A 24,649-nucleotide genomic window follows, 5' to 3' on the forward strand; every position below is an offset into this window, starting at 1 on the left:
AGCTAAACAACAGGTGTGTGATATTACAGGCCTGGGTCTATACTTGTGTCACCTTTCTGTTTTCACTTTTCACCCTCATACTTACACATCGGTACTGTTTCTTTCCTAAACGTGTACCTTATTTCTGTAGATCACTCACATTTAACTGTACTCACGCATCTGTTGTTTATATGGTTATTCTTTTTCCTTGGCTGTTGTGAAATAAACAAGCACATGTGTGCATATACTGAAGCCAAGTGATTGTGTCCCACAGTCCTGGAAATGCAAAGCCATACCAAATGGGAAGACCTGGCAGTCTTAGCTCTTCACTTATTATTCATTCTGACTACTTCAATTGTATCATTGATTCCTATGGTGGTAAAATCAATATGCATAGTCAGAGAAAAAAGTTTACAAGGAAAAAGTCTTGATAGTTATATTATGTGATAGCTAGATGTAAGAACTGCCAAATGGGATCAGATCAAAAGGCCATTTATCTCATTATCTTCTTCCTGACAGTATTCTTTAGGGGATTTTCAGGGAGAAGCACATTAAAATATTAGGCATATGTAAATTATCCCTGAGAGTACCTCTCCTTTTACAGCAATAAATACTGGAAAACCTTTCTTTCCTCCTTCAGTGGGTAGCTGTTGAGAGTATTGTCACGTTTAACATGGCGAATGGAGCTGGGTTCTGTGAACTTATTGAACCCCTTAAGAACTTACATGGGCTTTTTGCTTCCTCAATATTGTATGGCACTAAGAATCCCTAGTTAATTATGGTCAATAATGACACTGTATTTCCTTGTGAACATACAGCATGATAGCTCTCTTGGACATCCCTTAGATCCCCTATTTTTGAGAGACAGAGTGTAATAATTTCTTTCAAATCTGATGTCTGCATATTTCTCAGATAAAGATATACTTCCTCATTCATTTGTTTTTCAAGCTGAAGACTATTCCAAGAAGATCTGTCTCCGGCTTATCTTATTCTATAACTGGTGCTTTGAAAGTAATGCCTCCTATTTTATGATGTTGACCCATGACATCAGAAGTGGATGTTGGTAGTACGGCAGTAGAAATTGAACCTTCTCACCAATATTCTGCTATATGTTGTTGCTGCATGACAGATGGCAGCAGAGGGGCAGTTTGACACAATGGCATCTGAAATGAGGTTTGTATGGACTAAGGGCGTGTCACTGAATTCCATCATGAAGAAAAAATGGCACCCACAGACATTCATTGATGCTTGCTGAACATCTATTAAGATCAAATAGTGGATGTAGCACAGTGAGGTGGGTGGAGCACTTCAGCAGCGCTGACAGTGATACGAAAGACGAACCATGTTCCAGATGGCCAGCTGTCACACGATGCAATGAAATGTGTCTCCAGGAGCTCATCCATGTGAACTGGTGGATTACAACCAGGGAACTGTGTACAGAGCTGGACATTCACTTTATTGTATTGGAAATGATGGTGGCAGTGCTGGAATATTGCAAAGTTTGTGCCAAGTGGGTCTCACAAATGCTCACACAGGAACAGAAAGAACACCATATGCCAGTTTGTCAGGACCTGTTGCACCACTATGAGGCTGAAGGTGACAGTTTCCTGGATTATTTCATTACTGGTGACAAGACTCAGTGTCACTATTATGAGCTGGAGTCAAAATGGTAATCTATGGAGGGGTGATATGTATATTTGCCATTGAAGAAAAAGTTCAAGACACAGCCCTCAGTGGATAAAGTGATGTGCAATGTCTTTTGAAACAGGAAAGGGTGATCATTCTGGGTTTCCTGGATCTCAGACAAACAGTCTACTCTGATTGTTATGCCACGATGCTGACTGAGCTGAAGGCTTGAACTTCCCGAGTCAGGACAGACAAGAAGACATAATAACTCCAGGACTCATGTTAGTTTGAAGACTGTGAACATTGCCAATTTTGGCTGGACTGTCCTACCACACCCACCATATAATTCGGATTAGGCACCTTCTGATTTCCATCTGTTTGGACAGATGACTACGCGTGCAACATTTTTCTGGAAATAACACTGTAAAACAGCGGCTGCAAAACATGGAGTCACCTCTACTGGTGCAGACTATTATGAGAGCAGCATGCAGGCTCTTGTTCATCACTGAAGAAAATGTACAGCTAATGGTGGTGACTGTGTTGAAAAAGAGTGTTTTGTTGCTCTACCAAATGGTGTTTATTGTGCTCTTTTTATCTGTTCTAGTTTCCATGGAAATAAGTAGGAGGCATTACTTTCAGACTAATCTCTGCATATTTCCTGTGAGGTGCAGTAACCTGTGTTAGATCAGGGTTTCCTATGGTAAGAACACATCTGCAAAGGATATCATAATTAAATTTTCTAGTTTGATTATCAGTATCTTCTACTCCAAAAATCCTACTGAAGGATAAGCTGCAGAAAAGTAACCTGGGTCTTCCCCAAGAACAGGCAAATTTTACTTTCAGATGATTAAATGTCAAATGCATTGGTTTTTCACAGGCTTATTTGTGAAGGTGTAGAGTGTTGCTGTGAGTCAGCAGTCACGGTGCGAACTCCTCCACATGTACTTCTTAAGTATTGCTGTTGGAAAGTTCAGTATCTGTATTCTGAGAGTACTGCTATAAACCATGTTGCTTTTCCTCAGCGGCATATTGTAAATTAAGCATTCTTAGGCCACAGTAATCTTTCCTGCTTTTCCAAGTTGACTAGTAGATAATACAGTACATTATGGTTACAGAAGGTTACTTTTTCCTGATAACAAAGATGTCTCAAAGGGAAACAAAACTGTTGTATTTCAAACACCACTCTTCTCATATATGTTCAGGTATTTACAAACAGAAAGGTAGAAAATTATGTGCATTTTTTTTGTCATTGTTTATTTTTAATTATGAAATTATTTTCTTTATAGCAACTTTCTCAGAGGTCCACTTTCTGTGGTTCAAAACGTAACTTGGTAAATGCAATCCACTGCATCCCTGTTGGTCATTTTGCTGATCTGATTGTTGCACCTCAGCTTGTCCACTCTACGTAGTCAGGTTCTATAAGGACTTTTTCTTGTTTCCTCCTTTATGTTGCCATGATACAACAGATTTTCATATGTACTTGTCACAGGATGCTGTGCTTTCACTGAGAGACTACATGACATACCCAGATCAACTTTCCTAAATACATAAAATGATAGACCATGTAAAATACTGTCATAGAAAAATCAAGATATACCACAATTACACTTATCAAGTAATCATTCTGCCTTTATCATCTGTTTTTCCCATATACTGAAATGTACATCACACTTCCAATCAGAGAAGGGAAGCTTCCATAGCTAATAGTAGTCCAGCTGCCCCCTTTCCTGACCCTCAGAGAGGCAATGTTTTCTAGCCCCAAACAGCTTGTTGTTCTTTGACCAGACAAATAAAAACAAATACTCAATTTTGAAAACTGGACGGGTTACAAATGAATCACAGCCAGAATCACGAGGACAAAACAAGGTTAAAAAGACAATTAGGACAGCACACTTGACAACTTCTGGAAGTTCAAATTCATACAAACATTTCTATGTCAGCTTTAAACAATCCCTAGAGATTAGGCTGAAGCAGAATGGACTCTTGCTCCAAATGCATTCTCCAAAATCTGCTGGTAGAGGAGGGAGAAATTACTGTATCAGCATCAATTCTAGTTTGCCATAACACCTGCAAACAATTGAAGTTATCTTGGAGGTGTACATGAACTGCTGAGAGTGCAGTATAGTTACACCTATTGCAAGTGCTTTGAACACTCAGCGTGAAATGTCAAGCACAGTGCATGAATAGAAAATAAATGAACCTTGAGTTTGCTAAGCCTAAGCAATCTGAGCTCTCCAGAATCAGGGGCTCTAGAAAGCTGGAGTTCCAATCATATGTACAGGTGGGAACATTCATGGAACAAGTAAAGTCTTGTATTGGTCTGCACTGTTAAAATTTCTGCAGCACCAGTGAGAAAAAGGCTATAATTGTTATTAGATGTGTGACCAAATTTCTTCCTGCTGCTTAAGAAACACACTATCTGATTGTTTTAAAAAATCTTTCCTCATCTTTGCTCCTTGGGTCTTCTAGTATTTTACATGTGGAAATGTAGGCTTTGTGTTTGAGGCAGGGAAGCAAAAGGCATAAACAGAACCAGTAGTCTTAGCACATCTAAAAAGATGTGGGGTTGGAAGCAAGCACTCTGGAATGGTAAAGGTATGTGGCTGCAGGTAACTCAGACCATTCGTTGTAGAATTGCTCTGATAAGTGACAAAGTGAGAAACCTTGAAGATCTTGTGACCTCCACAATTCTATTGCAATACATGTTTAAAGATTGTTTAGAGATATAGTTTGCAGCATATAAAACAAATCAATATGCATATGTATGATTATTTACTGGGAGAATTACAATAAAAAACTTAGAAATACAAAGGACTAAGTAATTCCTTTTCCAATACACAGTGCTATCACTACTTATCACACAGGAGACTAACTTGCAGGGGCAAGTACCTCCAAGTACAAATGCTTTAGTGCTTCAGACAGCATTACACCTCTACAGCTTTTCCAGAAATATTTTCCTTATCCTTGCCATTGATGACAGTGTTTGTCTTCAGAAAAAAACCACCATATTTTGTAACAAAACCAGTTTTAGCATCTGATTATTATGCTATGCTTAACACTTCATACTAGAAACAGTAAAATAAGGTGTTACAGGAAACAGGTAAAAAACAGCACAGCTGTTTTATTTCACAAATATACTTAAAGATGAGCCCTAAAAATGCTATTATTGGAACTGGCATATTCACAGAGCACCTTAAGCCATTATAGCTTGTCAGCATTAAAAATACTGTGATGAAATAAAATTATGTTTTTGTAGAATCAAAAATTATAAACATTAGGGGTGGATAGGAAATAAAGCTAAAAATAAGGGGTAAAGGTTCAATTCTGACAAGTCCCTGTGAAGTTATGACCTGTTAGAGAACATAGTTACAAGGATCAGATCCAAAGATATATATGGTTTAGACAATTAGTCTGTTTTCCTTGCGCTTTCAGCATGGTTCTCTGCACTAGTAGGAATTACAGAACACGCATATAGAAAATCTGGACTCCCTGTCAGTGACAAAGTAGCTAAAAGTCAGGCATTATCTCACCTTGCTACTCTGCTGGGTAGGATGTCATGACCAGATCCAGGCAGCATCATTCACCACCTTCTAAGGCAGTGCTGCTGGAATCACTGTGTTTATTGGGTAAGAGAACACTATTCAGTCATTAAAACGTAGGCTTCATCAAAGTGAAGCATGGGAACAGTTTACTCAGAGAAGTGGTGGAAACTTTGTCCTTGGAGACATTCAAAGACAGGCTGGACTGGGCTCTAAGCAAACTGCTGTAGCTGTAGGTGTCCCTTGTTCATTGCAGGGGAGTTGGACTAGGTGACCTTTAAGGGTCTTTCCCAACTCAAACAATTCCATGATTCTATAAATTAAGGAGGCAGGGCTTCTGATTCACATCAGGAAGTGTACGTGGCCATAAGCTTCCTAGTTCACAGTCCTCCCTATGGCATTTTTCATGGGATGATGTCTAGCGAGGCATGAAGGTACTCAGGGTGCATAAAAAGGCACTTGATTTTCTAGACAAGCACAAGTGACAGGGCAAAACATTAAAAGAACACTATTGAAATTAATAAGAAATACACCACAGACACCATATCACTAAGAAAGCCAGTAACTTTACTGATTTGTCTGCAAAATACAAATTATACCTTATTTCCAGCAGGAGAATCTTTTGAAATTTTTCCATTTTTGTTCACTACAGACAGCTGAATTAAGTCCCTTGAGATACACAGATGTGGTTTAACTTAGTTATAACATCTTGTCATCTAGTGGCGACAAAGTCCAGCTTATGCCGCTGTGAGCCTCTATTTTAATATTTGTTGCAAATGCTTGTATGCTCCCATTTACAAGCTCTTTTGTTATCACCATTGTTTTATGGAAGCAGATCCCCATGAAAGAGAAGGAAAAAAAAAAAAAAAAGGAAAAAAAAGGATACAACAAACCATCTGAAGCAATCCAAGTGTAATGCCTGCAGTGACCCAGGTCTGACGTTAGATACTCCACAAAAGACTCAGGTACTGTAATTTTTTTTTTTTTAATTTTTATTTTTTTTAAATTTTTTAATGAGTTACTAAACTGACTTTTTTGATTCAAACTGAGGTATGGATCAGTCTGAGGTATGAGAGAGGAAGGTAAAAATGCAACACCTGGTTATGAAAATAATCAAATGGATACTTTTGATGCAGAAGGTCTGTGGCTCAAAGCTTGGATTGCTCCACATCTTTGGTAAAAATATATTAACAAAAGCCTTTTATTACATCTACAGTCTGAAGCATTCTAACAGACACCAATGTTCCATCAGTCCTTCAAGAGACCTGTAGTGGCAGGAAATTAATGCCATATAACTGACGACATCACAGCAGATGGCACAAACAGGAACAGATGAAGTATGCCATGCTTAGGCAACAGCCTTTATTGAGGTTTCAAGTGGCTTTTAAAAAATTACAAAGCATTTACCTTCAAGGGGAAGAAGAAAGGAAAACAAAACAGCTCTGTTAGGACTACAGGTAAAAGAGGGAATATAGGATAACACGTACAATACAAAAGGGTTGACATCCTTGAAAACAGTCTATGAGTTCTTCTATTCTTACGTTAGCTTTACCTGAAAAAGAGATCTGAGGACAACAGATATTTTTATATTATTCATTAAAAACTGCTAAATTCCTCTTCCGGGAAAAATATAAGCCATTTCATTATAAAACACAACTTTTGAAAAACACTGAAATGATAAAAGCTTTACTGTGAATGGCTCAATGCATACAATATACAGATTGTGCAGATTGAGTATATCATATAATTGTCACCAGCAATTAAACACTAAACACCAACATCTTTTAATAGAGGTTAACTTAGCTATAACAATACTTGCAGATGTCTAGAATGCCACTTCAGGTGTTTGAACTTGCAATTAAGAATGTTGCCTAAAACATTATATAGCATGGGTTAAGGTAAAGTAAATGTTAATACTCTTTCAGGGCTCTGCCCCAAACTCCTTAAATACAAAGGAATCACACAATAAACCCAAATAAGCTTTGCAAATACAATAAATGGTAAGGTACAGATAAAGGAACAGAGAAAGGTAGACAGTTATAGTTTACAGAAAGTGACTTCACAATCAAAGTTGTGCTTCTTATCATTAGATCAGTTTGCAAATATGCATTATCCCCCACAATTTCGCCAGTACATGTTAGTTGCCCTCAGTAGCAGGAACAAGAGGGATGACTGGCATTGATCTTCATGTGATTCTATTCTATTCACGTTTATATAAAAATCACTGTCAGAGTTAATATACATTGCCCAGGCAATACGTTTCACGCTACTTTCCGCTTAGTTACTTGCAGTAATATATTACACTGCATCTTCCTTAAATATGTTATCTTTTCTTCTTCATGCGTTGCTGAGGCAAATCGCAAGGTAAACTATTTATATGGCTATTCTTCATAATTCAATAGACCAAATCCCCTTCCCCACTGACAAGTTTCTACTACAATACTGATAAAGTTGTATTTCTTGTTGAAATGTCAAAGTATACATTTGTGATATATTTGCATATTTTTGACATACCAGAGTTTAAAATTCTCATGAGAGAATATGACTGTAGATTCATCTGAAGGTGAAGAAAGTGGTTTTGAAAAAAGTTTTGTGTTTTAAAATTAATAATGGGCCCCATTTTCTTTCTTTCTTTCTTTTTTTTTTTTTTTTTGATTTTTTTTTTTTAATTTGTTTTTTTTAACATGCGTATCTGTTTCTTTACCCTGCTGACCTCCACGCGAGATAAGATGTATGCCTTGTTAGCACAGTATTCTGCTTAGGTAGTTCCCAGATTATGCACTAGCCCCTGCATGGCTGAGAGTGCCTGTGAGGCAGGCTTCTGTAAGTCACAATAAGTGGAAAGCGTATGTCCTAGCGCACGCTGTCATCTGTTAGTTGTTTGCTGCTACAGGGAGGTAACCTCTACCACTGAGCAGTGCACAGCAACTGCACATGTAGAAGGGAAATAGGGTGTGGACTTCCCTTAACAAAATGTCTTCAGTGTCGATATTTCGCTGTTGCAGTTATGTCCTTCATCATAGTCTCAAGGTATGTGAGTGAGAGCTGGAACAGCTTTTGGAAAGAAGTATTACAGTTCTACAATGGCACTAGCATGTTGCTTGAACAAAGTTTCCCTCCCACGGGAAGGTTAGACTGAAACATCTGAGTATACCATTTTCTTCTAATAAGCAAGAGGGACAGACAAGAACTTAAAACAATGATATATCCCTTCTGGTGAAGCAATTTCATTCAAAGGAACAATACGAGGCAGGAGAAAGGGTGGGCACCATATGCGGAAGTGAATCGCTTTGGGTTATAAATACACAGGCAGCTTTGTTCAACAGCATCCCTACCACGAGACGTGACTGTGAGGGCTGTGACAACTACGGCGGCCTGGTGGCCTGTATTGGTGGGGTACAATAGATTGACTTCTGAATGGTCCTTTATTGATGATCTCCCTGCAGGTTTTATGTCTGAGAGAGAGGGGACTTCACAACAGGTGGGACTGTGTCAATCCCTCACTTCTTGCTCTGGAAATGTTCACCTGCACTCACGCAACCGATGGCTGTTAGAGCTGTACATCCAATTCTAACAGGCAGAATACCAGCTTCGCTGATGAGGATGGGCCAAGCGATGCCACTTTGCCATTTAACCCATGGAAATCTACAAGATACGCAGGACGTAAGTTATAGAAGGGCCCTTAACTTGTTACAATGCACAAAACAGCATGAAAAGAACTAATCAGTATATACAATGAATCGCAGTTCACTCAACTGATTGTAAAATGTTGTATTAAAATGGTTTCAGTTGTTACACCATGGGTAAATTCAAACTTTTTACAGATCAGTCTTCCAAGACATGATTTTGATCTGTAAAATGTATGCCCAGTAAAATAAAACCAAAAGAAAATAGTTAAATGTGCAACTGCACAAATATAATTCCCCACTATTAAGATAACAAAAACTTTTGCTATTACCATAATTATTATATATATTAGAAAGCTATACACAAGCATGTTAATTTCACAGATTTTTTTTTTCTTTAAAGATTCTTAATATTTTATATAATTAGAAATACACATTTCAAAAACAAAACTTCTGCAAAGAGAAAACAGTTATCTTGGTTAGCAAAGCATGGAGTTCTTCATGGCTTAGGGTAGTGCTTTCTATACAAAAAGTCCTCTGTTTTCATCAGGACTGTTTAAAAGATTAGCGAAGCTATCAAGGAAAAAAGAACACATTTTGGCTTAAGGAAACTACAAAAGCCACAAATGCTTTGCAAACTCTGTCTTACTTTTTAATATGAAAATAAGCAAAATGTAATGTACATATTTTTATAATTTTTTATTTTTTATTTTTAAATTTAATAAGTGAGGCAGACCCAGAATTTTTAAAATTAAATATGTTAGCCCTCAAACTCAATTTTGTTTTACAAGTATGGTCCTCTTCAAATGCTTTGATCCTTCTTAACTGAGTGCCATACTCCAAAGATACACCTGCATGATTTTGAGTGTTTTCGGTGTGTTAGGTGACCCAGTCTCTTTCTAGCATGGATTCATGGCCACCCAACCACTGGGTCTGTCAAAACATCTGTACATTTTCTATATGTTGCATAACAGCTGCTTTCTCTCTCAGTAAAGGTCTGCCATTTCTGGCAGACGTTTTCCTTTTGCCTATTTACATGTAAATAACGTTGAACCTGCAACATGACACTATCTATTGTAACATACATTTTGCAAGGGAGCACAACAGTGAAAAGAAGTTAGCCTTAAAATCTATTTTGTACAAGTGTTCTGTTGTACAACTCAAGTGCTAAGCTTATCTCAGCATTTCTGTTTATCCTTATACTGTATCACTGAGGCAATTTAAAAGTACTTTTACAAAACAGAGTACCTGACTTTTTTTTTTCCACACACGGCACATATAATGCATATCGACCCCCCCACCCCCCCCCCACCCCATTAAGGTATAGCACACACACACTGCAAGAAAAAAAAAAAAAGAAAAAAAAAAGAAACTAATAGGTAATAATGCTATCATGTCGCCCATCCTTCAGACAGCCGCATGCGCTTGACAGAGGGGCTTTCCCTTTCGTCCGGCGAAGGTCTGGTGAGTCCAATGGGGGAGTGGAATTCATTCCGGTGGTCTTCTCGGTCGCTCCCATCGTAGGAACTGCTGCAACTGCTCAAGCTGTCGACGGGAGATCTCCCCGCCTCATGGCGCGTGTGCTGTGGGTATCTCGAGGGGGTGGTGGTACGGTCTCTAGGAGGAGAAACAGGTTCTGACTTGATGTTGAGGCTTTGAGTAGAAGGCAGGGAGAGATTTGTACTCTGAGATAAATGAGTGCTAGTGCAAGCTCTGTAGGAGGAAAGGAAACCCAGTTACAGACGGAGGAGGCATGGAGCCCCCGGAAATGCACAAACACTCACACAGAACACCAGTGTAAAGGCTCACGCAGTGCCAGTGCATGCGGACAGCACGAAGACCACTTTCTAGGTGGAATTAAAAAAGGCATGGAGACAGAAATGCCACGGCAAATGTGGCTGGCTTGAGCAAGACGTGCCTGAGGTCTGAAAGGAGGTTTCTTTAGTTCCCTTCCTTTTTATTTCCTCAAGCATCGCAACAAATTTCGGAAGCTGAGCCTTTGCACTGCTGGAACCACCTGCAGGTTTCTTTACAATTAATGCTCGTGTGTGTGTATGCACTGATGGGACAGGGGAGGCATGGGCTTCTGTGGGATTAGTTCAGTTTGTCTTATGCTTGTTTACTTCAACATGAGACTTTGGATGTAAAGTGGAAACAAAAATTTGGGCCCCATGCTTGTATGCACATATTTCAGAACAGAGTTGAAATTAATCATCTTTGGATTAATGTTAATAAAACTCTACCAGCAGGGTAGGGTTTAGATCTGATTTTATGTAATAAATTGATTAATTCTTAATTATATAGAGAGCATTTATGGCTAAACTACCAAAAAGAAGTTAAGGCAGAGGATTTCAGTGCATGACAGACAACCCAACCCAACCCATAGGATGCTAAGAACACCAAAAGAAATCGCTGTCTAAAGTTTTTCAAAGGCTGTATTCGCTTTGTCTCAGCAGTTTTTCGGGCAGGTTTGGCAGAAGAAAGATGAGGTAGGAGGGGAGGAGAGAGCACTGAGCTTGCACTGTGTTGAAGAGAACGAGAGGCGCTGCCACTGCAGAATGCTTTGTACAAAAGCACCACCTACTGGCAAAACCTGACATTATTTTTTCGTTAAAACACAACTACGAAAGAGAGGCTCCCACTGATTTCTTGGACGCTGCTCCACTTCAGGGACCATTTGCTAGGCTGAAGTTAGCGTCAAACTCAGATACACAACTTCAAGATTTCTAATAGTGAAGGAGACTGAAGATGGAGTGGGGAGGAGAGAACACTCAGCCTCAGTAAGATTTTAAACCCAATGGTGCAAACAGAATAAATATTTGGATTCTGAATGATGAAAAATCAAGTTTTGATGTGATCCTTTCCACTTACTGAGACATACCACTTTTTCTGATATGTCACTGACTGTGAGTTGAGCTTTACATAATCAACAGTTACTGTAACTTAGGAAAGGTAAAATGTCATTTTCTTCTCTTTTGGCAGATTTACAGTAGACCTACATGGCATTGTTACTGAATAATATCAGGTGCTGTAATCAGGTGTTATTGCTCAGTAATGTGTGAGCCTTGTTAAACAACACAGAAAGCAAGATGTTCTGCCTGCAATTACTTCCATCTACCCTTTATTACTATACAGAGAAAAGCGTCAGAATTTGCAGCATCAAACAGTGAGTGATAACCCTCTAAGCAGCAAGTGTAGGCGGTTTTGGCAAAGAGGAATTATTATTTTTTTTTTTCTTTTGTAATTATTAAATTACACATATAGGAAACCATAAATATCAAACTTAGTCATTCTACTTTAGTGAAATATTCCACATATTTTCTGAAAAACTGTTGAAAAGAATCCAGCAACAATAAAAAATACATTCCTGGATTTGTTTTGCTTTTCATTTCCAGTGACTTTATTTTTTATTTCCTTAGGCGATGCTAGGACTTCACATGGGAAAACAGGCAGCCAGTTTAGCAAGTACAAAATGATTACATACATGAGATGCCAATTTCATTGCTAAAACTAAAAGTCCCTTAATACAGAACACTGGAGCCTGGGGATTTGTTCTAGGAGTGTTTGATTTGAGTAGATGATGTGTATTTTGTAAAGCTGGGAAGAGCTGAAAACTCACACTAGTTAAAAAGAGCCGTACTCAGTATAGTTTGCTCACTTGAAACCTACTCACATTCTATTCCACGACAACCTCAAAGGAACAAATCCAGGGAGAAAAGCTGCATTGACTGGCACTGCTTTGCTGCAATGCTGCTTATTTAGCAGTGTTTCAGAGGGGAGTGTGAGAATGCAATTTGGTAGACCTTCCTGGCATACAGACTTTTAGTAGTGGTAAAAATGCTACGGGTTCACCTGCATTTTGAGTACAGCTTTTACAAAGAAAAAAAAAAAAGTAAAAAGAAAAAAGGAAAAAAAGTGAAGAGTTTAAAAGGCATTTTGGAGGTAAGAACTATTTTTTTTGAGGTTTTAAGCAATAAATATGCATTGTAATTTAGTGTCTTTCTTAAGATTCTCTCTGTTAATACATATTCTTTTTCTGATGAATCTGTTTCTGAAATTTATCATATATATATTTCAGTGACTGTATTCTATGTATTGTCATAAATATTCTAAAAGCTTTTTATAGAATCTCATATAAGTCGATATGGCCAAATGCAAGGGACACCCAGTGTTATGAATAGAAGCTTATGGTGAATGTGTACATACTGAATTCCAGTCTTCCACCTGTACTCTCAACAAAGGATGGATCTCCACTTAGGTCAGAAACTGGATTGTAAAAAAATGACAATTGTTTTTGTCATTAAATGATTTCTTGTGTCTGCATGTTTGTGGGTAAATGCAGAAACTGTAATTTTGGCCTAGGTGTGTGCTATTTTTATCATTTGAAACCTACCCTAAGCTCAATGAAAGACAGACAGGTTTTGAATATGGAAAATCCATTGAGAAAATATAACTAATGTCTTTGTAGGATTGTGTATAACTGTAAGTATTCATTGTCTTGCAGTCCACTAATGCTGGCTTGATTAATTTTCTCCTTATACTGTACTGAAAACATTTGATTTTACTCTCCCTCATTGCCCCTGTAAAGTTTAAATTTAATGCAGCACTTACAATTCAGATCAGTGTGAATGAAAATGTGAGTTTTGCTTAGAATGCAACCCCGACATGGGAGAAACACTGATTCCTATTTGTGTTCAAAAGGTGTGAGAGGTGGGAAGCACATAATGGTGCACAGAGTTGGTCAGTAAACTCTGTCCTTGTTGACGTAGTGAGATCAGCTTTGAGCGGGTCTTTGTTAGAATCTCCAGCTAGTATGGAAGTTCAGCATGCATGGACAGCAGCACGGGTCAGTGTGATGTGAACAAGCATCACACAGGCTTTTACAGGGAGTGAAAGAGTGCTATTAAAGGAAGAAAGAACCTTGTGTCCTTTTGCTATGGCCTCACTTGTTTCTCCAAATTTCCTTCTCTTTATACCTTCTTGCTTCAAATATACGTATATACTTTCATGAGAAAACAGTGAAAATTCACTGTGAAATTTGTATGTCTGTCACCAGGAAAATGCTGGATTTTTTTAATTACTAGTAATGCAACCTTGCCCCTTCCCCTTAAATTTTCTTTCAATTTTTTTTTTTTTTTTTTTTTTTTTTTTTTTTTTTTTTTTAAATCAGCATCAACAAGAATAATGTATTGAGGTATTCGGACCATCTCCTCACACTTTTATGCTCTACACTTTTAAAGGAAATTTCTAAACAAGGAGTAATATTAAACTGCATCACTGGAACATCTTGTTTACCATAGTGGCATACGACAAAGGCTCTGTCCTAAGTATTTAAGGCTTTTATTCAGAATAAGCAGGTTGGATGACGTGATACAAATTCACAAAATGTAATGTCACTCCATCTATATTTTTCAATTTCAAAAGGAGTTCAATGGAGAATATTTGCCTGTATCTAGCTATGGCTACTAGCTAATCTAAATGAACAGTTCTAAGTAATAAGCTTGCCTGATAGGAATTAAAGAACAAAAATCAACAATACACATGAATTTGGGAAAATTTTTGTTCAGTTTTACAGAAGTTTAGAGAAACTTCTTATATTTAGGCAATAATCTTTACCAAAGATCACTCTGAATGCATTTTGAAGTCTGCACTCTTATTTTAGGAAAGGCAAACTTTCAGCTGTGGATGACACCTCAGGAAGAAAAGATCTCTTAAACTGCAGATTACAGAATGAGATCATTTTCTATATAATGGACTTGTGCCTGAAGAATTTAGATCACTCATTTCAAAGTTAGGAATGGAGTTGTTGCAGCAACATTTAGATGAAACCTGTCAGTCTGAGGAGAAATATATTTTGATTTTTAATAGAACAGGTGTGTAATTTTTCTAATTACTAGGCTGAAAAGTACTATTCTGCTTCTCTAATTTGTTGAAATGTCTGACTTAATGCCCCAGCCATACAAGAAGAGACTGTTCACTGTTATACTGTTCGCCAGGCTCAGCAACTGAACTACTCCTTTGTCCTCAGGAACTCTCCCTCAGGCTCAGTGGTGCAGTATGGTTCAGAGATCACCACGTATCCAAAAGATGGTTCTGACAGTGCTGCTGAAACTGAGGACTTACATGGAGCAAGCACACACATCCAAGCACACCCTATTCTATTTACTAGCCCTATGCTTCTGCCATGCAATAGGAAGCAGAGTTGTTTCACTAAGGACAGGAATTAGAGTGGCCAAACCTTCCCCTATCTGTTTTCATAAATGCCTTTTGTGTGAGTACTTTTCTACAAATTCATTGTTTGTCTAATATAGATGGATTATGATTTGTACATTTTTAAGGTTTTTGTTTTTTTTTTTTTTAAATGATCCAGAAATTAGAGTAGATCCTTTTACATGTGCAACTCTGAAAACCGACTGAAGTAAAATAAAGAAGTGCATGTGATTTTCTGTGCACACAGAAGGTTTTGCCAGAACTGTCAGTGAAGCTGCTTTCAAAGCTGTATTCACTTACAAATCACCGAAAGAATAATAACAAAAGTAGTGACTTAGAACGTATTCCACTAGCCACAGCCACTACACTTCCACATACTGTAATAGAATAATAGAATTAGAAACAGATGATGATGTGTGATGTATCTGAAAAGGCATGTAGCTAGCTTAGGATTTAATTTATACTTTTTAAAATTTTATTTATTTATTTATTTATTTATTTATTTATTTATTTATTTATTTATTGGTTAGCCAAGTAGCCTTATTACATTCTTTGGTATGCCACTGAAAACAATCAGCTTATTGGAATAGGCTGCCCAGAGATGCTGTGGATGTCCTGTCTCTGGAGGTGTTCAAGGCCAGGCTGGAAGGAGCAATATGTAACCTGATACAGTGCCTGATGAAGTGGTTGGCAATCCTGCCAGTGGTAGAGGGATGGGAACTAGATGGTCTCTGAGGTACCTTCCAACATGAGTCATTCTATGATTCTATGATTGTAAGGTTATACACAGAAATCTAGTGTGAGTTTCCAATTTATGCATGACTATAGGTATCTTGTTGTACAATTAACCTGAATGTTGCTGAGAAACAGCACGGCTCAAAAATAAAATGGAAGAAATGGAAGCATAGCAGACAGGTAGTAGAATTTTTTTTTTTTTTTTTTTAAACTAACATGGGAACTATTTCAGTTGTAAGTATTTGCGTAATTAATATTTATTAAGCTAAATTATATATCTGATGCTCAAAGGCTTTATATTTTTTTTCAAAAATTGTGTAGCTTTCTTTAAAATTCATATCATTTTACACGGTAAAGAAATTCCATTAAGTTATAAAATGTATCCAGATAAACTAGGAGAATTTTGGAATTTAAGCCATATTTATTGTATTACAGTCTCAGATTACAGCAACTGTGTTGCAAAAATAACTGCACGTGTGCAATGTCTCTTTTTTAAAAGAAGAGTTCATCTTTTCAAGTCTGGCTGCACATTAGCACAGACATGGAGTAACATTGAGCGTCTACAATGTTGCTCAACATTGGCAGCAGATATCGGGATCTTTGGAAATCATACTCTTTAAATTCACTTGGATAGGCAAAAGTACTGCTTTTTCAGTAATGCGTGAGGTGAATTCCCTATGTTTCAGGGACAGGGAAAGTTTCAGACTTTTAGAAATACTGAAATGGTTGAACATGGTCAATCTTTGAAGAAACGTCTTGAAATTAGCCACTAGAGGGCATGAACATTTATCCTCAAGGCAAGAAAATCACCACGAGTTCTAGGGGTTTATGGGTTTTAGCCCTAATTGTGTTATTTGCTTGTAGAAAACATTTGCAAAGAAATGAAACTTGAACATCAGAGCTGAGCAGGAGTGTGCATGTGATTATAAGGTTTAATTTTAATCCCAGGTCAAATCATTTTGTCACTTCTGATTTAGAAGTATTCAGTATTTAGACATTTTTAAGTTTATGTTTGAGCTACAGTAACTGGAAATAAAAAGCAGAAGTGGAAAAATATAGCAGTAGCACAAAGTAAATGTTTAGTTTGGTTGTTAGTAGTGAAGGAAAATGCTATTTAAAGAAACAGAGTAAAACATGAACAGAATTCTTCACTACACTACTGAGGAAATGTAAAGGAAACAACATTCAATTTTAGGTACATGGCAAACTTTTCATGAAATAAATTGTCCAGTTTTGGGAAATGGAGCTCTTTCACACATGGGCTGACATGTTGTCAGGATGTATTTCATATTTGGGATTCCTAGGGATACTGAAGTCATTGTAGAACAATATAACAGTTTAACAAAACAACAGTGCTTACCCCAGTTGGCTGAGGGCAGACGGCGGCATGTTATGTAGGTGTTGCTGTTGCCAGCCAGTCACAGAACCAAGATGAAGAGCACTGGCTGTATTAAATCCAGACAGAGATGATATATCTGCACTACTCAGAGAATATTCTGGATTTGAAAACAGAAAAGAAAATAATTAAAAGAGTATTAAGGAGGGAGCATGTAAATAATAACTACCATCATCATTTTCACATGTCACTTAATAAGCCTTTTAATCTTAATTACACCAATCACATTAAGTTGCAGCAGAAAATCAGACTCTCCTCTTCCCTCGACTCATTAACTTTGGAGTAAATAATGCACTAATAATTATTCTGTAATTTACCAGGTCTTTTTCTGGGTCTGTAAGATCCAAAGCCTTCCTATCCACAATAAATATACATGCATTCTCATAGAGTCAAAAACTTGAAAACAATATTTTGATCACAGTCTTTGTTGCAGAAAGGTGGACTGTGATACATACACAGTGCACATCTTCTCTAAAAGCACAGGATTGTGTGGACCAACATGACCTATACAGTACCAGTATGCAATGGGAACATAAGATGATCTCTTGAGGCTTCATTTCTAAAATTTTCTGGGTAACTAAACAATAGCCTCCAAAGATACAGAACTCTGTTTTGAAAACAGTGAAACTGCTTGTTGTCACTACCCGCGTGGCTTTAGGAAGATGCACTCAACTACATGAAATTACCTGTTACATTAGAAGCTTTAGGAAGTTTTCTGTTGTGTCTTTTTCTTTAGTAAGGCTAATGAAAGAGAGCTACCAAAGCAGCTCTCCATTTGAGAAAAATAGTTAGCTTTTAAGTATGTACTTCTCATGTTCAAAGAATCACATAAAGTTTTGGGTTGGAAGGGACCTTTAAGATCATGTAGTTCCAACCCCCCTGCTATAGGCAGGGACACCTCCCTCTAGACCAAGTTCCTCACAACCTCATCCAGCCTGACCTTGAATGTCTCTAGAGAGGGGACATCCACAAGCTCACTGGGCAACCTGTTCCAGTGCCTCATCACTCTCCTAATATCTTGACTAAATCTACCCTCTTCCAATTCAAGCCATTTCCCCATGTCCTGTCACTACGTGCCCTTACAAAAAGACCCTCCACAAACAAGAAGTCCCTCCTCAGAGGGACAGATAGTAAGTAAATGAAGTGTATCAACCTCTGGGCTTTGAACTTGTCAGTCTCTTGCAAGGAACAGCAGCTAATTCAGTACCCCTGAGACAGACAATTGTCAGCATTCTGCTCCCTCCCCCTCCCTTCCATCTTGTGCTGATACTTACCAGTACCATATGTTGTTGAGATGGCTGATGGGTATCCTCCCATCCCTTGCCCTGGTAGAGTAGGAGTTGCTACGGAAACCACTGGAGTAGCCAATGACTGAGCAGACTGGGAGTTATTTATCCTCTGATTCTTTTAAAGTAAGTAAAATAAACATATTATTGACTGGGTTTAAGTAATCTGGGTGTATTACCTTTCTGGGTTTGATTTGTGCACAAGAAACAAAAGCTGATACAAATTTCTAGAAATTAATCATTTAACATGTGGCTTTTATGAACTCTGCCAACCCTATCATTTACAAGCCTTCAAGAGACCAGTTGTCACCATAGTAACCCATTACATCAGTATCTCCTAGGTAACTGAACTACTAACAAGGAAGATTGATTTTACTGTGGGTAGAAGAACAGATCGTGTGAAAAACCATGAAATATGTAAACTCTACCCCCATTGTTTTCCTATTTTATTCAAATGCAAGGAGACGCAGAAAGAGAGAGAGAAATAACCCCAGGACCTGATTCGGGAGAGAGCGGCACGACAGGCTGCTGGATGCTGAGCTCTTACCAGCAGATGGTGCTCTGGCCGCTTTGTTTTTGGCAGTAACAAACTTCAGGAGTGCTAGGTGGCACCGCAGCTACACGTTTAACTCTGGGGCATTACATACTGCACGGTAAAAACTGCCCTCAAGAAATCTAATCCCGTGCGTGGCAGGATAAAATGCGAAGAGAGCCAGCAAACAACGGAAGAAGGCTGTGCCATCTTCAACAGCACAGGAGTACACATTAGCAAATCATCAGCACCAAGAGAGCTTTATTTTGGCGTGAACAATTTGAATATGTGCAACAGCTGCACCTTGTCTCTGTATCACTAGATTTCAAAAGTTGTGATGACCCTTTTGCTCACAGTACAGTTATGGTAAAGTTTTCCATTTGATTTCAACCAGCATTTTATCTAGACAAATACCAATCATACAAAATAAAAGATCTTAGGTTTTCATTATTAGGATGAACATCACTACCACTTACCAGGAGCAGATCAACATCCTCAGACTGAGTGCATAGGAAAGGAGCATTAAAAATCAGTGAATGTAGATATTTACCAGGGTGCATTATAGGCTAATGAATAGCTTCATCTGACAGGGGCTGAAAACTACTAACTTTCTGAGCACAGTTTGGAAAAAATAACACTTCACAGATCTCTTCTTTGTCCTTCTAACAAGATGCTTCTCTCAGCTTGTGAGGACAATCTATCCACTTTTCAGCACGAGCCTTTCTCTAAGAGTTCATTACTTCTTCTGTAGCCCCAGTGGCTGCAGACTGTGTTGCTATACCTGGTTTCAGGAGACCTGACCATCCACAGAATCCCTTGGAAAGTATCAGTTTTAAGGACCTTGGAATAAATCATTTGATGCAGACAGCTTGTCACTGCCTTGGTTGACTTTGAGGATTGCCCTGTACGAGACTATTTGTTATTTATCCTAGCATCACATTTACAGGAAGTTTTAGTTTGATGTTCAAAGTTAATTTATAATACATCAAGGTAAGGCAGCCAGTTTGGAAGGTGTTTTTAATAGTGCTCGTTACATAATGGAAAAATGTGTTTGTAGGAGCACGTAAATTTACCACACAGCTTTCTTTTCAATCAAATTCAATTTTAATGTTAAAACATGAATGAAAGGTTTACTTGCAACTACTAACCCACTTCTGGAAGGGTACTGCAAGATACTCACACGGCACCTTCATGATTCAATCTTTAATTGCAACAATCTGCTTACATTGTGTGAACACTGGTAAGAGGTACAGAAGTTCCACTCTGTCCTGCTCTACCTGCTTACTATGTCTCACCCTTCTAAAACCTGACTTCTGTTGCTCAGAGTGATAGAGTTCAAATTCATTAATTTGTAGTTAACCTGTCATCTCCTGAGAGTCTGTATGGCTAAATATTTAAGAGAAACATATCAGCTAAGAGTACTTGGGGTTAAATTCAGGCTTTATGAAAAATCCAGGAAAGGATCTTCCAATTACCAGGAAGGTGGGTGAAGAAGTTTACACTGTGCAGAACACAGTTCCTATTTTGTCATAGAAAAAAAGGAGGAAGTAAAAGTAACATCATAAAAGCCATTAAAATGAATCTTCCTATATCTTTAGCTTGATGTCAGGCCATAAAGCTGGACAGAAAGACCAAAAAAGCAAGAATGTAGAATGTTATTTGACTGTTTTTAGTTGCCTTAGTAGGCCTTGAAATTCTTCTATATCTTATCTGAAGGAGATTAAGAAAAAGGCTTTTAAAATACATTACCACTGATGGCATTGTATTCTTGCTGCCAGGTGGAATAAGCACACGGAGATCCGGTTTACGGTTGTTCATTCCCAAATTCATTGGAGGCGGAGATTTTGCTTGCATATTCTTGTTCAGGTTCCCAGGTGAGACCAGCAGACCTGGTGAGTTGCGGGGGTTGCCATAACCATTTCCTATTCAGAAAAAAATAAAAAGCAACACAGAAAATTAAGAACTCAAATGTATTTCTTAATACCGAACATTAAAACATTCCAATACTACAGTTCAAGGTAAATAATTGTGCTATTTAGTGTACCTTTGCAGCAAAAAAACCAACATGTATCATGTTTGGAACAACTGCTCTTAGCAAGCTTTCCTTTGTGGCAGCTGACATCCCAGTGATGTGCTGCAGTTTATGACACAACATGACTCTGTTTGCCATGGTACTACATAGCACAATATACTATGTGCTCAAAACGTCCAAGATCTTGTTCCTTAGAAGAGAGTCAGGAGTTTCAGAGAATGTTACTGTTTAAATGAAGTCAAAGCCACGCTGCATTTTCTTGACAACTATGTAGGATTCTGCCTTGCCTGACTCAGCCCTTTCCAGTTCATGATTTTGTTTTGTTTTTAAACAAAGGATGAGTATAGCAAGGCTATAATTTCCAGAAAAGGCAGGGGGAGGACTAGGAAGATTCTCAAATGTTTTTTGTGCTCCCTCACCACAGTTTTTGGACCTGATTCTGTCAACACTGAAGTCAATGAGAACAAGAGCATAACCTTATTTGGAAAATGCCTCCGTATCTTTCATCTTCATCTCTTGCTGCTTTCTGCAAGCCCCAGGAACTCTGACAGTCAAATGCTTCTTCTTTTTACTTTTTTTTCCCTCTCTCTCTCTCTCTCTCTCTTTTTTTTTTTTTTTTTTTTTTTTTTTTTCCAAAAGAGAGTTTCTTTCTGTCACTAAGTGGTATTGGCAATTGTGTTTCAGTACTATTGCTGACCTCCCATCCCACTAAAAATGAGACCTTCCTTTTCCATCCATTACATTACATCCGCTACCCACAAATTCTGGAGAAAAAAATAATGACTGTAGTGTACTGCTGAAATTCTCTCTCTAATGGTCAAGAGAAATACAGAAACTGCCCAGTCATAATAAGAGCATAAATACAGGAAGGGAAAGCTTTTACAGATAAATACCAAGGAAAAAAAAAAAAAAAGTTAGGGACTTTCTGTTTGGGGTTCACCTTTAATTTTCAGCTAGAATTAGTGAGTGTGGAGCAGGGCCATAAGTTAAGTGCCCTGGGCCCTCATAATTTCCTCTGTAGTCCCAAAGACAAGAACTACAATATCTCACTTTCTCACATTGAATGATGCTTACAGCCCTATTGGACGTAAATGGACTATGTGACTAAATCTGACAAATCTGTGAGGTAGTCAAAAACAGACAGTAAATGTGAGCAGATCTGTATTATAGTCAGAATAATAATGTGTGTCCAAGTGTGACTAACGGTAAATTATATTTTTAACCTGCAAGCACATTGACTAATTGTATTTACCAGAACAGAAAATTAATCGAAGTAAAATCAGTCGAAGGCTACAAAACCACTTCAAGATCCAGAAAACCCTGAATTATGAATCTTAGGATTGAGACAACATGAAAAGTATCACTAAATTGCTTGACTGTCATATTCTTTAGGTACATTTATTCTCTGTTCTGGCCAAGCCTTTTTATTCTCTTGATTTTCATTGTAACCATTTCACAAGCCTTTGCAAAAAACAATTAACAATCAAAATCTAGAAGCATTTGAACAAATTCAGATATTTTTAATGGAAGTGTTCTTCATACCCATTCATGTTGTATATTTCCATAATAAGAGTAAGTTACAGTTAGTGAGATAAATATGAGTTTATTAAAGAAATATATTTCAATCTTATCAGTCTAAAGTAGGACAGCTCTGGTAAGAGTTTTCTATTTTGTGTCAGCAGCCTTTTTAACAAATGAACAATTGCTCTCAGCACAGATTTGCTCCATGTTATGCTCTAATTAATGCCATACATTGTAAAAGGCAGTGGAAATAGAAGGGGCATTTGAAATATACAAGAAGATTTTCTTTCAGAAGCTACAGCACCTTTTAGAACTTCATCTAAGACAAACTGAATACTGCAAAACACTTACGTGGAGAAATGATCAACAGAAGAAACTGAAGCAAAAGCAGTTTCTCTGGTACCAGTTTCATACAGGAGATATTTTACCCACAGGAAGTAAAACCCCTTAAAATCTCTTGTATGAAATGAACTTCTTCAAAGAGTGAAAATGAAGCTGTTTGAACGAGCATAATTTCCATGCATCTATCTTATTCTTCAATATACAACCAGAGATATTTGATAAAACAGCACTTTGTAATTTATATGTTCTTTTCCACGGCTGCATTTTCTGGAGAAAAGAAATCCTTACATTGCAAGGATTACAAGAAAAATAACACTTTCTACAGAAGTTTTACTTCACAGGATTTCTATCAAAATTAATTAAATGAAAGGACTCTTAAGAAAGGACATCTTTATCTTCAGAAACTTTAATCAAACCTTTAGATTTACCTACAAATATTTTGAACAGTGATAACATTTCTTGTGTTTATATTTTTAGAACATCAAATTATTTTTAAGCACTGCTGCAATCTTCTCTTTACCAGCAGATTTATGCTGTTCATGGCATATTATGGCAGCTAGCATTTTGGAGCCATATAATAACTGTTCCTCTTTCCAGCCACCAAACTGTTATTCTTTTGGTATCGTGTGGATACAGGAATGCAAGACTGCGGACCTTAAACCAGTGATATAGAAACCCATCATTTGAAAATCAATGATGAATGTGTGCGTGCGGTTTACTGTTAAGAAGAGCCTGCATTTAAACCAGCTCTTTAAACTGTATCCTCTTTACTCAGAAAGCTGTGGCCTGTTCTGAGGCAGCTGTCCTACCTTCAGATAAATCCACTAAACAGAACAGTCTCATTTACATGCAGAGGCAAAAAAAAACCCCACCCATGTATGAGACTTCTAATATACAAATTAAACCTTCCTTCATCCTATACTTTAAAATTACACTCTGCCTGGACAATTATCAATTTAGATGTGACTGTATGCAGAACATCACATTCCACTATCCACTTGAAAGCGGAAAAATTATATGTCATGTATGAATGGATTTCCTGATTATAGATTATAAGAAAATGAAAAACAGATGGATTGTAAAGCAAGTTGGCTTTACATTTTTAGTTGGTTAAAAGCCATATTTTTGCTGGAATTGAACATTTTAAAACATTACGGATATGATTTGTAATGCATAATGAAAATAAAAACAGTAGACGTACAAGTTTTAAAGGGCATATGTCACGATTTGTAAATTGAAAGCACTTTCAATTCAAGAAGTTTTCAGAAAAAATTATTTTTCCTCTTGTTTGTTATACTGATTTGAAAGTGTAACAATATTTTACACAGAAAAGAGCTTGTTTCTATACAGAACTAGTGGAGCAGCGTGTATCATGAAACGCAGTGCCAGACTTTGCGCTGGGACAAAAGTGGCAGAATATAAAGACAAATGCCTTTTGAGTGTAGAATGCTCTTCTTGGTCATGTTCCCACATTCTGCAGCTAGGCATAAGTGCCACTGACTTCAGAGGAAATTCTGTCCAAGTAGAGACTGTGTGACTAATCCCTACAAAACTGCTTCTTAAAAATGTCCAGAAAAAAGTTATCTTTATGTGCTACCAGCTAGTCAGTCAATACAAACTGAAAAACCCCAATATATACTTTCTGCCTATGCTGCAAATCTATGCACTATCTTGAATTGTCACTTCAATTTTGCAGTAATTTAAGGGGAGGAGCAAATCAAAAGTTACTCCAGGCAGGACAGGGAGCAAAGTTCATCTCTCTTCCTTCTAAGTTTTGTCACCGGCATTACAGCTGTAGGACAAAGTGGTTGTTATTACTGATGTT

The 24,649-nt window shown here is 37.6% G+C and overlaps 1 protein-coding gene across 7 annotated transcripts in view; it reads right to left on the bottom strand.

Moving 5' to 3' along the window:
• Positions 1 to 7,772: 7,772 nt before the first annotated feature.
• MEF2C (myocyte enhancer factor 2C) overlaps positions 7,773 to 24,649 on the bottom strand; it is a 123,234-nt gene continuing 106,357 nt past the window's right edge. For 2 of the 7 annotated variants that reach the window (XM_072360319.1, XM_072360320.1), the window contains exons 7-11: positions 20,679 to 20,851; positions 19,406 to 19,429; positions 18,386 to 18,515; positions 17,076 to 17,211; positions 7,773 to 10,387 (exon numbers count right to left, since the gene is read on the bottom strand). In XM_072360319.1, coding sequence (XP_072216420.1) covers positions 10,162 to 10,387; positions 17,076 to 17,211; positions 18,386 to 18,515; positions 19,406 to 19,429; positions 20,679 to 20,851 — 689 coding nt within the window. In that variant the 3' untranslated portion in view covers positions 7,773 to 10,161. Of the gene's footprint in view, positions 10,484 to 17,075; positions 17,212 to 18,385; positions 18,516 to 19,405; positions 19,430 to 20,678; positions 20,852 to 24,649 lie in introns of all 7 variants that reach the window. The other 5 variants (XM_072360315.1, XM_072360317.1, XM_072360322.1 and 2 more) reach the window with 4 other exon arrangements.

The sequence above is a fragment of the Excalfactoria chinensis genome, chromosome Z (genome assembly GCF_039878825.1).
Source record: "Excalfactoria chinensis isolate bCotChi1 chromosome Z, bCotChi1.hap2, whole genome shotgun sequence".
Classification (NCBI taxonomy): domain Eukaryota; kingdom Metazoa; phylum Chordata; class Aves; order Galliformes; family Phasianidae; genus Excalfactoria; species Excalfactoria chinensis.